General features: G+C 46.8%; 1 protein-coding gene across 3 annotated transcripts in view; it reads left to right on the top strand.

Moving 5' to 3' along the window:
* The first annotated feature begins 5,779 nt into the window (after nt 1-5,779).
* The window catches only part of Sec24b (SEC24 homolog B, COPII component), a 79,684-nt gene continuing 73,113 nt past the window's right edge, over nt 5,780-12,350 (top strand). Inside the window, exon 1 of one of the 3 annotated variants that reach the window (XM_076574982.1) lies at nt 5,780-6,068. In XM_076574982.1, the coding sequence (XP_076431097.1) occupies nt 5,969-6,068 (100 nt within the window). In that variant the 5' untranslated portion in view covers nt 5,780-5,968. The remainder of the gene's footprint in view (nt 6,069-12,350) is intronic. The other 2 variants (XM_076574983.1, XM_076574981.1) reach the window with 2 other exon arrangements.

The raw sequence follows: 12,350 nt of genomic DNA, 5'->3' as shown, positions 1-12,350 counted from the left end.
GACCTGTCTGTTTCTAACAGTGGGATATTGAAATCTCCCAGTATCACTGTGTGAGGGCCATATGTTATTTAAGCTGTAGTAGTGTTTCTTTTATGAACTTGGGTGCCCTTGTGTTTGCTGCATAGATGTTAAGAATTGCAGTGTCCTCTTGGTGGATTTTTCCTTTGAGTATGTAGTGTCCTTTCCTGTCTCTTCTGATTAGTATTGGTTTAAAACTATTTTGTCAAATATTAAAATGGCTACGCAAGCTTGCTTCTTAGGTCCATTTGCTTGAATTATCTTTTTATCCTTTTTATTCTGAGGTGATGTTGATTCTTAATGTTTAGGGTGTGTTTCTTGAATGCAGCAGAAGGATGGATCATGTTTCTGCTTCCATTCTGTTAGTCTATGTCATTTTATTGAGGAGTTAGGCTATCCATGTTGAAAGATATCAATGAGCAATGTTTGTTGATTCTTGTTATTTTGTTGTTGTGGTGGTGTGTATGTATGTATGTATGTATGTATGTATGTGTGTTTGTGTGTGTGTGTGTGTGTGTGTGTGTGTGTGTGTTGTATTTGTATGTGTGTGTTTCCCTTTTGATTTGCTGGTCTTGGATTATTTACTTATTTGTTGTATTTTCTTTTCTTTCTTTTTTTTTTTTTTCGAGACAGGGTTTCTCTGTGTAGCTTTGTGCCTTTTCTGGAACTCAATTGGTAGCCCAGGCTGGCCTCGAACTCACAGAGATCCACCTGGCTTTTCCTCCCGAGTGCTGGGATTAAAGGCGTGTACCACCCCCACCCCCCACCCCCGGCTATTTGTTGTATTTTCCTAGGTGTGTTTAATATCTTTAGATTGGAGTTTTTCTCTGGTACCTTCTGTAGATAGATATTGCTCAAATTTGGTTTCATCAAGGAATGTCCTATTTTATCCATCTTTGTGATTGAAAGTTTTGCTGGGTATAGTTTTCTGAGCTGGCATCTGTGCTCTCTTAGAGACTGGAGCACATCTGTAGCACATCTGTCGAGGCTGGTCTGACTTTTAGAGTCTCCATTAAGAAGTCAGATGTTATTCTAGTAGTTTTTTCCCTTGCAGCTTTTAATAGTCTTTCTTTGTTCTGTATGCTTAGCATTTTGATTATTATGTGCCAAAGACTTTTTTTTTCCTGTCCAATCTATTTGGTGTTCTATATTCTTAGGTTAGGGAAATTTTCTTCTATGATTTTGTTGAAAATATTTTCTGTGCCTTTGACCTGGGTTTCTTCTTCTTCTTCTGTGCCTGTAAGGTAGATTTGCTCTGGGTCAGATCAGAGGACAACTTAAGATGTCTACTCCATCCTGTACTCATGATGATGATGACTTTTCAATGGAACATACAACCACCGCCTGTTTCCCGAGAAACCGCAGCCTCATCAGTGAGATCTTCAGCAAGAGTGAGGTACCTGATGGGCAGTGGGTTCTCACAAAGGATAAAATGCAGGTCCTCACACAACATGTCCAGTTTTTAGTGGCTCATCAGCGAAAACTAGAAGCCGAACTTCTTCAGCTAGAGGAACAACACCAGGAGAAGAAGAGGAAGTTCCTGGAAAGCACAGATTCCTTTAACAAAGAACTTAAAAGCTTATGTGGTCTGAAGGTGGAAGTGGACATGGAGAAAATTGCAACTGAAATGGCACAGGAGGAGGAACAGGCCTGCAAAAGGCAGGGGGAGAGGGAGAAGGAGGCAGTGGAGCAAGCCGAGCACAGTCAGGGCGGCATCGCCCCTGAGGAAGAGCAAGTGGCAAACAAAAAAAGGAGAAAGGAGTCGCCATCTGCTTGCTGCCAGAAGATGCAAGATGTAGAAGTACCTGGAAGCCACAGGCACGTGACAACTTATAGATTAATAGAAATGGGTTAAGTTACAAGAGCTAGCTAGCAAGAAGCCTGCCATAGGCCATGCAATTGGTAATTAATATTAAGCCTCTGAATGATTATTTTATAAGTGGCTAAGGGACCTCGGGGGGTGGGGGGTGGGCAGGGCCAGAGAAAACTTCCGGCTACATTCCTCTATTCCAGTTATTTTTAGGTTTGGTCTTTTTTTGGTTTTTTGAGACAGGGTTTCTCTGTAGCTTCGAAGCCTGTCCTGGACTAGCTCTGTAGCCCAGTCTGGCCTCGAACTCACAGAGATCCACCTGCCTCTGCCTCCTGAGTGCTGGGATTACAGGCGTGTGCCACCACCGCCCAGCAAGGTTTGGTCTTTCCATATCTTTTTTCTTTTTCTTTTTTTTTTTTTTTTTTTTGGTTTTTCAAGTCAGGGTTTCTCTGTGTAGCTTTGTGCCTTTCCTGGATCTTGCTCTGTAGACCAGGCTGGCCTGGAACTCACAGAGATCCACCTGCCTCTGCCTCCCAAGTGCTGGGATTAAAGGCGTGTGCCACCACTGCCCGGCTTAAGGTCTTTTTCTTGTGCTTCAGCTACCCGTTGCAATTCTTGGGGCCTGCTGTGGCAGGGTTGCTGGGCTCTAGTGGAGACATACTGTTCTGTTTGTTATTGATTGGGTTTTTACACTGGCATCTAGGCATCTGCGTTTGGGATGATTGTAATTCTAGGTGCTGGTCTTGTCTTTGGTGGTTGGGTGTTTTGTTTCTTGGTTTCTGTTGCCCTCTGGTTCGTAGGGGGATTTGGTGGCTATGTATTGCCTATTGGGGAATTCTTTTGGGATTCTTCTAGGTGTGGCCACTAGGGGTTCTGGATTAAATGTATGTTATAAGGAACCAACATCTAGGAATGGAGATGGGCTTAGTGGGTGGCTAAGGCGATCCACGGGAGGGTTTTCCACCAGGATTTACTTAGTCCCCTGGGAATGGGACTAAGAGTGAGCAAACTGAGAGAGCGGCCACACAGGGAGTCTGCTATCTGACCATGAGACCAGGGGACTAGATTTGGAGGGGAGGAGGAAGAGCAAAGGTCTGAAGCTTGCCTACCTGATTCCCTGGCCTACTTGCCTCTCTGGCAGACTTGACTGGCAGGTTCCCAAGGAATGTCTGCTTGGAGTTGGGGGCTGGGGTAACAGGATGTGTGCAGAGGAAGGTAAGAGATGATCTGCTTGATCTGCTGGAGATGGGGGCAGTGAGAAAGCGGAGGCCGCAACAGGGGTCTGCTACAGCATTAGGGCGTGAGATGGGGGTGAGTGGATTGGGTGAGAGGAGAGGAGAGGTAAAGATCTGCAGTTAGGCTATCTGCTTCCCTTGCTAGAGTCTCTCTCTCTCTCTCTCTCTCTCTCTCTCTCTCTCTCTCTCTCTCTCTCATATCCATTCGGGGATCCAACTGAGGTCCTCAAGCTTTAGGACATCATAATTAGTGCAGCTTTCTGAGGAGCAATGTAAACTAACCCAGGATTGCTCGCAGTGAATTGGATGTCGTCCTAAAGGGAAACAGGCTTTCTCTCTGGCTCCGCTAATTACAGGTTCATGATTTTTTTCCTCTCAAGAGTTTAGGGAACTCTATTAAGCTCCTACCTGGGGTCCCTATACCAAAAGACCAAAGAATAAAAACTTTAAAAAAATTTTACATAACACTGAGGCTTTCATAAAGAATTGGAAATTTGAAGAAAGGGTTAAATGTGTTTAAAACTGGGTTTGAGGACAAACAAAAGGCCATGGGAAAACATGAGACTACGGTTCCTTCAAAGCGTCCAAGAATTCCTTTCTTCATGGCTGAGGATGCTACTCTCCCAAAGGTACATGCAGATGCAGTCTTTCTAATCTGCTTCAGGGGAAGGTTGGAGAATTCTTCCTACATCAATCATTTCTTCAATTCCTCACGCTCAAAATCCTTGATATGCCCAAGGGTCACTAATACGCACTATTTGGTGCAGCAAGTCCTGAATGTGTCATATACTGCTAGGAGAGTACCACGGTGAGTACCTGGGGCTACAGACTAGGGAAAGCTGTGAACAGTGGTCCTGAGGCAGGCGGATCCACAGCCAGCCTGGGGCTACATAGGGAAACTTTGTCTCAAAAACAAAACAAATAAACAACAATCCCTCCCTCAACAACCTGTGTAAACTGATAACATGACCACTCCATGGTATAATTAAGGTGAATGTTTTTATTGTAGATATGGGAATAGAGGAGAGAGAGGAGAGGGGAGAGAGAGGGAGGAGAGAGAAGGGGAGAGATACGAGAGAGATATTGAGAACATAGCAAGAATAGCAGGATTATAAGGAGATCGCATGAACTTTGAATGAGTAATAGGTACCTATGGTACTGAGGGAGGCTGGAGGCCGATGCGGGTTCCGATATGCTAAGAGGCACCCAGGTAGCCATATCCCTTCTGCCAGAGTGAAGGGAAATATTTTTGATAGAGGAGAACCAGTTCCACAACTTCCGGAGCCATAGTGGCTTTTATCGAACTGCCAGAGGTCCTCCTGTGTCCTGGCTGAGCTCATTTGTGGATGTTTGGAGTTTAGGGAATTGGAGTTCCCTTTGGGACCTGACACAAGCCACAAACAAAAGTAAGTCATAAATATGATTTATGGAGATCTATGAAAATGTAGTGTGTCCGTCTTTGAGGAAGAGACAGCATCACTCTTCATTTCCTATTCATTTATGTGATTAAAATGAGCTTATATCAAGGACACACTCCAGAGATAGAAAGGCAATTGCCCATCATTCCCTTAATCACATAACCTCAGCCTTATTCCAAATTCAAAGACTCATGGTGAGTGGGGGGCTTGAACTGTGGCACTTCCTTGATGAAGTGGGGGTGTGGTCTCGAGCTCTTGAGGATTGGGTTTCTGTGAAGAAACTGAAAGTCACCACGAAATACATGAATATAGAGCATCATGTAGTTGGAAATCTCAGAACCCCAAGGTGTGATTCCATCTACTAAAAGTCTATTTATTTGTGGTGTGGTGCCATAGAGCACCCGTCATCCATTCACGGAAACGACTAAGAGAAGGCTTTGTGTCGTTCTAGAACTACGAAGTTTTAACGTTTGCATAACCTTCCGGTAAAAAGGATTCCACCGCCGCTCCAGAAATGCCATCTTACGAGAGATCTCATTCAGAATCCAAACGGTTCTGAGCAGTTGCGCTCCCACGGCAGTGTGATGGTGGCCTGCTTGGGACCAAGAAGCCAAAACGACTTGGATAATGCACTCCTGCCTGCCAGTCAGCACGCTGGGTGGACCTGGTAGACTCATGCAAACATTTCACCGACTTGGTCAAAGCACGCTGACCTCCGACTTCTGGATGCTCCAGCTTTTCCAAACACTAATGGGCGGAGCCAACACGGGGTGTGTGTGTGTGTGGGGGGGGGACGAGTAAAGTTTGTCTTTCCTTATACTTGGCTTTTGCCTTCCTCTTCCCCTAGCTATTGAAAGCCACTGGTTAAAGTTTTGAACACTACCATTTTACTCTGTCGTAGAAAAATGTTTTCTCTCTGCCTGGGAATTCCACATGGCCAATAAACATGAGGCTAGATCGAGCTGTTTCATTTGGGATTTGGGGAGTGGGGAGGGGATGTTGCAAGAATAAACAGCAAATCTAAAAGCCAGGCTCTCTTGTCTTCCTTCTTCGTCGAGGAAGGGTCCGTGGGTGGGCTGGGACAGCGCGGCCCAGGGCTCCGGACCTCCCTCCCGGCTGCAGCTTCGCCCCGTCCTCCAGCCCTGCAGGGCGCAGGCTCCGTGCAGGTAGCGGCGGCCTCGAGGCCCGCGCCTTCCCCTCCGGCGGCGGCGGCGGCGCAGCCTAGTGGCCGGCGCGGGGAGGTGGTCGCCTAGCTCCGGCCTGGCCTGCAGGGGGCGCTGGCGCGGGAGGGCCGGGCCGGGGTCCGCGCGCGTGCGGCGGCGGCGGCGGCGCGGCAGAGCGTGGGTGCCCGGGGCCGCGGTCCTGGGTGACTCGGCCTTGTGACGCGGGCGCGTTCCTTCCTCTTCCTCTCCCTCCGCGGCCCCGCCTTCCTTCCCTCCCTCCGCCCATCTCCCGCCGCGGAGCCGCCGCCGTCAGCCGCCGCCGTCATGTCGGCCCCCGCCGGGTCCCCTCACCCGGCTGCCGGTGCCCGGATGCCGCCCAAGCTCGGCGGAGCAGCCTCTGGCCTGGCGCCGCCGCAGCAGAACGGTGAGGCGGGCGGGAGGCCGGGGTGCGGCGCGGGGCCTAGGCGGGCGGGCGGGCGGCCTGCGCGGTGGCTCGGGGCGGGCCGGGCCGGGCCCGGGAGGCCGCGATGGGGCCCCGAGGCCGCGGTGGAGCCGGGAGGCCGCGAGGAGGCGAGGGGAGCGGCCGAGGGGACGGCAGGGCGGGGCTGCCAGCCTTCTGCGACCCAGGCCGGCCACCCCGCGCGGACGGAGGCCGGCGTGTAGGGGTCGGCGCGCCCGGCTCCACCGTCCTCTCGGAGCAGGGCGCCGGCCGGTTGCCCGGGGCGACCCCTTTCGGCGCCGAGGGCTCCCTGGAAGCCGGGGGCGGCAGAGTGCGTGGTCCACGGAGGGCTTAAGGTGCAGCCTCGGGACCTGGTGGGTCGCATCCTTCCGGCCTCGGGGACGTCGCTTTGATTTTTTAAGGCCCAGCGAGGGAGCACGCCGCCTAGAAAGGGAACTTAGTTTGCACTCAAGTTTGTAGACAAAAGGGTGTAAATAGGATGCAGAAGTGTAACCGTAACCCCGACCCACCTCGGCCTCGGGATCGGTTGTGGTTGGCCGCCGCGGTTGCTGCTCCAGCGTTTGGAGTTTGCTTATAGTGTTGTGGGGGGGCGGGGGAGCAGGTGTCAAAAGGATCTAAAGGAACACCTTCAGATTCCCCCATTCCCGGGCCCTACTTTGAGATGTAGAAAAACGTGCCAGAGTTGTTTGGCCCTTTTTTGAGGCAAGGCCTGCATAAGGCAGCACGAATGTGGCATTCATACTGAGGTCATAGGCTCTGAGCATGCAGGAGTTTCTGCTGAGAAATGATCTTACCCTAGCATGCCTATCCCCTTACCCTAGAGATCTGGAATGTTCCTAGATAGCACTGGGGGAGGGGCGCTCTTTAGCGACTTGACTGTGTGTTTGATGAGACCCTCCCAGAGTAATGAAGGCTAAGAAAATGCGTCCTTCCTTTGTAAAAGAACAAAACCATCCTAGTACTCATCAAACCATTGACCTAGTTTTTTCAATGTGCTAATCAAAATTTACTAGGCATTATCATCTTTTTAACTAACACCCAGAGTTTTGAAAATGGATAAATGCCTTTCAAAACACCCGAGAATCAGGTGGGATTTTTATTTATAATTTTAAAAAAATTGATGGTTTAGTGTTAAGATCCCTAGGTCGGCCTTATTTGTCAACATTTTGTGCTCCTTTTAGTCATTGTTTAGTATAAACAGCCTTTGAAGGTGAACAGTGTCATTGATGGCATCACACTTGCCCTTAACGTAAGTGAAAGCATAATTTATGAGCAGTTTTAAATAACACACTTGGCTAATTTTGTGTGCATGTGTATAAACGAATGTGCCGCTGCTTGCACATGGAGGTCGGAGGACAACTTCTGAGAGTTGGTTCTTTCTGCCATGTGGGTTTTGGAAATCCAACTCAGGTAGGCTTCTTTGTAAATACTAACTAGGCTTTGTGGTTGTTTTTTTTTTTTTTTTTTTTTTTTTTCTTTGAGACAGAGTTGCACCTTTCCTGGAACTCACTCAGTAGCCCAAGCTGGCCTTGAACTCATAGAGATCCGCCTTTCTCTACCTCCCGAGTGCTGGGATTAAAGGCGTGTGCCACCACCGCCCAGCTTTTTTTTTTTTTTCCTAAACACATCTTTGTGTGTTAAACAACCAGAACATCCTAATTTAGAAATAGGTCCCAGGTTAGAACATCATAAACCCATGTTTAACAGATTCAAGAATGGTGTTCTTGATTTTCAAGTGGCATATTTTATTTTAGCCTTAATAAGTTTTGTACAACTCAAAGATGCCAGGATATTCACTTAGCCAAATGGATGTTCGATTTGTAGGAACAAATCCATATTTTGAAACCCAATGTAAATGATGCTTGATTTCTTTTTATGCTTAATCTTTTCAAATAAAGTTTTAACAGTCTTTTAGCATCTGTTGCTTGGCTACCAGATGGGTATTCAAAGTTAGAGTAGTAGATGAAACAGAATCCCTCCTCCTCCCCTGAATTGTATTCAAATTGTTCTGGCTGATCTTGAGTGATTTGGTGGGAAAGGGAAGGGAAGGGCTGTCTCTAGGAAGAGGTTGCATCATGAACAAATCTGGAACCGTGCACTGAGCAAGGGCAGGCCCTGTGTAGAAACTGAAAGTGGTGGAGAAGAGCAAAGGGATCTGGGTGGAAGGGGAAGCTGGAAGGAGTGGGTGGAAGAGACCAGGTTACAGAAAAGACTTAAAATGTCATACTAAAGCTGTTGGGAATAAAGAACTAGAGTTAGGTTTGGTTTGGTTTTGTGGAAGGGATTAACTTGAGCATAGAGATGAGAGGATCAAATCTGATTTTGTTTTGTTTCTCAGTTTTAGAGAAAATAATCATGAAGATTAAGCGGTAATTTCAGTTTTTGTTGAGTACAGAAACTACTTTTCTTTTTGCTATATCCCTGGAATTCCAAACATGGTAATAATAATATAAAAGAAGTAGATTAGAAGCATGAACGTAAAATGCCATGGAAAAGCAAACCAGTGACAAGAAAACCCTAAGAGGCAGAATGAGATCACGCCCTTCATAACCTTGGTGTACTGAGAGCTGAATCCGGTCCTGTCCCACGGAGCTAAAACCCTTGGAATTCTGAGAGTGATAGGACTTTTGTTACTCATAATGATCATCCTCTCTGCACCCAATTTTATACTGAGGTAATTAAGTGACAAGATGGGGCTCTTGGGTAGCCTCAGGATGGGACTGGAAACCAGAGGATTTAACCTTTCATTCCCTACCTAGTAACATCTGGGAGGAGAAAGTCTGGTGTGACCCCTTCCCCGACAGACCTTGCCTCTATGCACCCCCCTTGAGGCATGGCTGTTAAATTTTTTCTTTTGCTTTGTTAGAGATGGAATTCAGGGTATATTCCTTTGAAATGCCATGTTTTGTTTGCTTGTTTTTGCTTGAGCGGGATCTTTTGTAGCTGAGGATGACCTTGAACTCGTGATCTTTTTGCCTCAGCCTCCCAACTGCTTGCTGATCCTCTGACTTCCAGCTTCAGGTTGTGGGGCATGTCACCACGCCTTCCTGTAGTATCTTACAGTAAGCCAATGATGGTATTTTCAGGGGGCAGGTCCTAGGAAATGTTGACATGTCATCACTTAAAGGAAAGTTGTGACAGCCTACTCCTTGTGATTGGCCTCTCAGATGGGGACAGTGCAGTGGGACTGAGCCCTGCCTGTGGCATCTGACTCAACTTCAGGTAGGAATTGTCAGAATTGATGTAGATGCTGGCCACTGGAGAGAGTCATCTGTGCAGTGCCAGTTCTTTGTCTTTTACGGGAAGCATCATTTGAGGGCTGGAGAGATGGCTTAGCAGCTACGAGCACTGACTGCTCTTCTTCAAGATGGGGTTTCATTCTCAGCACCAGCGTGGTGGCTCACAACTGTCTGTAATTCAAGTTCCAGGGGTTCCTGTGCCTTCTTTTGGCTTCTAGGGGTACCAGATTTGCACGTGATGCACACATGTGTTGCACAGACATACTTGTAGACAAAAAACCCATTTGAATAAAATAATTAAAAAAAAGAAAAAGAAAAAGAAAAAGCAAGTGTTTGAAAGACAGATTTGGCTCTCCATAAAATGCTAAGATGGATATGGCAGTCTAGTTGGTTCTGGAGCCCAGTCTGGAATGTTGACGTTGAAATCAAGATCCAGGGAGGGGAGGCAGTGCCTGGGGAAGATTGGTGAGAGAGGCAGTTTATCTTTTGTTCATCGCTGTGTATTTAGTGTCACAAACAGTAGCCGGGCAGTGGTGGTGCTCACCTTTAATCCCAGCATGCAGGAGGCGGAGGCAGGTGGATCTCTGTTAGTGCAAGGCCAACCTGGTCTACAGAGTGAGTTCCAGGATAGGCTCCAAAGCTACACAGAGAAACCCTGTCTCCAAAACAAAAACAAACAAACAAACAAACAAACAAAAAACCCACAGCGCTGGGCAAGTTACAGGTGTTCACTAAAGATTGTTGAATGAGGCCAATTAGTCTTCTGATTCTTAGTTTGATGCTCTATTAACAGACTCTATTAAGTTGCCACACTGGTCTTGAATTTCTGATCGTCCTGCCTCCATTCCCAAATGCTGAGATGCAGGCATACACCGTCAGACAGACACTTCTCTTACTGCTTTCTATCAACGTTGACACCGCAAAGCAGAGCAGAGGTAGAAACTGGAGTATTATCGCTTTGACTGTTTCTAAGGCTGACGGCTAGGCCCTACTTACTTGAAGATAGCATGATGTCCTTGCGTCTGTGAACAGAAAAGTTCACCTTGGAGCTACTTTTCTCCAGATTGTCATTTGGAGTAATACGTGGATTTATAGAATTATTTCTATTTCCATATAAAGTATTCATTGAATATTTTTTAGTTTTAACTCTCTTTTCCCCTCCCTCTTTGGGAGACAGGATCTTCCTGTGTAGACCAGGTTGGCCTTGAACTCGCAGAGATCCTCCTGCCTCTGCCTCCCAAGTGCTGGGATTAAAGGTGTGCACCACCATGTCCAGCTTAACTTTGCTTTTTGATACTTCTTCCAAAGCTGAGTCATGAAACATAGGTCTGCTGAGTGAAATGATAGCCGGATAATGGTATAACTGCAAAGTTGTTCCCACTCACTTGACTTGAAAGATATAAGGGCGTACCGCTTCCTTTCCCCAAATGATAGCTCTCGTGGCTTTTTTTGTTTTGTTTTTGTTTTTTGGTTTTTTGGTTTTTTTTTGTTTTTGTTTTTGTTTTTGTTTTTTTTTTTTCCCGATACAGGGTTTCTCTGTGTAGCTTTGGAGCCTGTCCTGAATCTCACTTTGTAGACTAGGCTGGACTCAACTCGTGAAGATTCGCCTGGCTCTGCCTCCCGAGTGCTGGGATTAAAGGCGTGCGCCACCACCGCCTGGCGGATTGCAGTTTTTATTGTCAATGATGTGAAGAGGTTAGACACAGTGGGAGTTGAAAGGCGCACAGACTGTTGACTCAGGATACTTTGTGATTGTGGTCTCCTTACCTTTGAGAGCACATGCAGAATTCAGAATGATGGTGATATCTCCAGCCCGAGGAACTGAGTTTCTTCTGATCAGCAGAGCACATTTCCATTCACATCTTTCGGCACCTAGATGGTAGGTCCTCAGGAGAGCACTTCTCTCTCTGGCCTTCATGGAAATTCTGAATATGGAATTTCTTTCCTTCTAAGCTGCTGACTAGCAGTTTCAACGGCCTGAAAGTCTTTGCTCTATATATACACAGACATCTCTCTGTAATAATAATAATCTAACAAGTAATTGTTACGATAATGTATGGTTTTAATTATTTGCTGTGCCTTTCACACATATTTCTCAGGTTTCTGAATTTATAGATAATACATTTTTTTTTTTTTTTTGTGAAACCTCATTCATTGTCCTTAACAATATTTCAGCTAACTTCCACTTTTCAAATAACTTTTCTTTTTTTTTTTTTTTTTTTTTGGTTTTTTTTTTCGAGACAGGGTTTCTCTGTGTAGCTTTGCGTCTTTCCTGGGACTCACTTGGTAATCCAGGCTGGCCTCGAACTCACAGAGATCCACCTGGCTCTGCCTCCCGAGTGCTGGGATTAAAGGCGTGCGCCACCACCGCCCGGCGTAACTTTTCTTTTTTAAAAGATTTGTTTTTATCTTTTACTGTGTGTGTGTGTGTGTGTGTGTGTGTGTGTGTGTGTGTGTGTGTGTGTAGGCAGATGCTCAGAAGTCAGAGGCATTGGCTGTCCCTGGAGCTGGAGTTACAGGTTGTAAGTCTCCTGACATGGATAGGTGTTGGAACCCACTTCAGGTCCTCTGGAACAGGACTTAACTGCTCTTGACTGAGCCATCTCTCCTGCCCCAGCTTCCATCTTAAAGATCCATCTGTGAACCGTGGACTGCTGGATGGGAAGGACACTGAAGTGGAACAGTCCTGAACAGACTTTTCTAGAAGTGGGGCATGTTCATAGCATGATGGAGCTAGAGTACAATCAGCCTGGAGAAGGCTCTGTTTGCAGTAGGGTTGGTGCCACAGGCTTGCCCAGAAGGTGTATGATCGCAGACTTTGAGTCAGTCCAAGCTTTATGGAGAAAAACTCCTTAACACCTTTGAGCTTCAGAGTATAGTGCTATCTATCGGTCTTGTAGAGGCTTTGAGAGCCTACAATTTCGATTAAATGAGGTACTATTTTCGCAACATCTGGCCTTGGTAGGGAATAAACAATGAGAAGCCCCTTTTATTCTACCTCCTTCCT

The sequence above is a fragment of the Peromyscus maniculatus genome, chromosome 6 (genome assembly GCF_049852395.1).
Source record: "Peromyscus maniculatus bairdii isolate BWxNUB_F1_BW_parent chromosome 6, HU_Pman_BW_mat_3.1, whole genome shotgun sequence".
Classification (NCBI taxonomy): Eukaryota; Metazoa; Chordata; class Mammalia; order Rodentia; family Cricetidae; genus Peromyscus; species Peromyscus maniculatus.
Note: the sequence above shows the minus strand (reverse complement) of the source record. Positions and strands in the feature narration are given on the sequence as shown.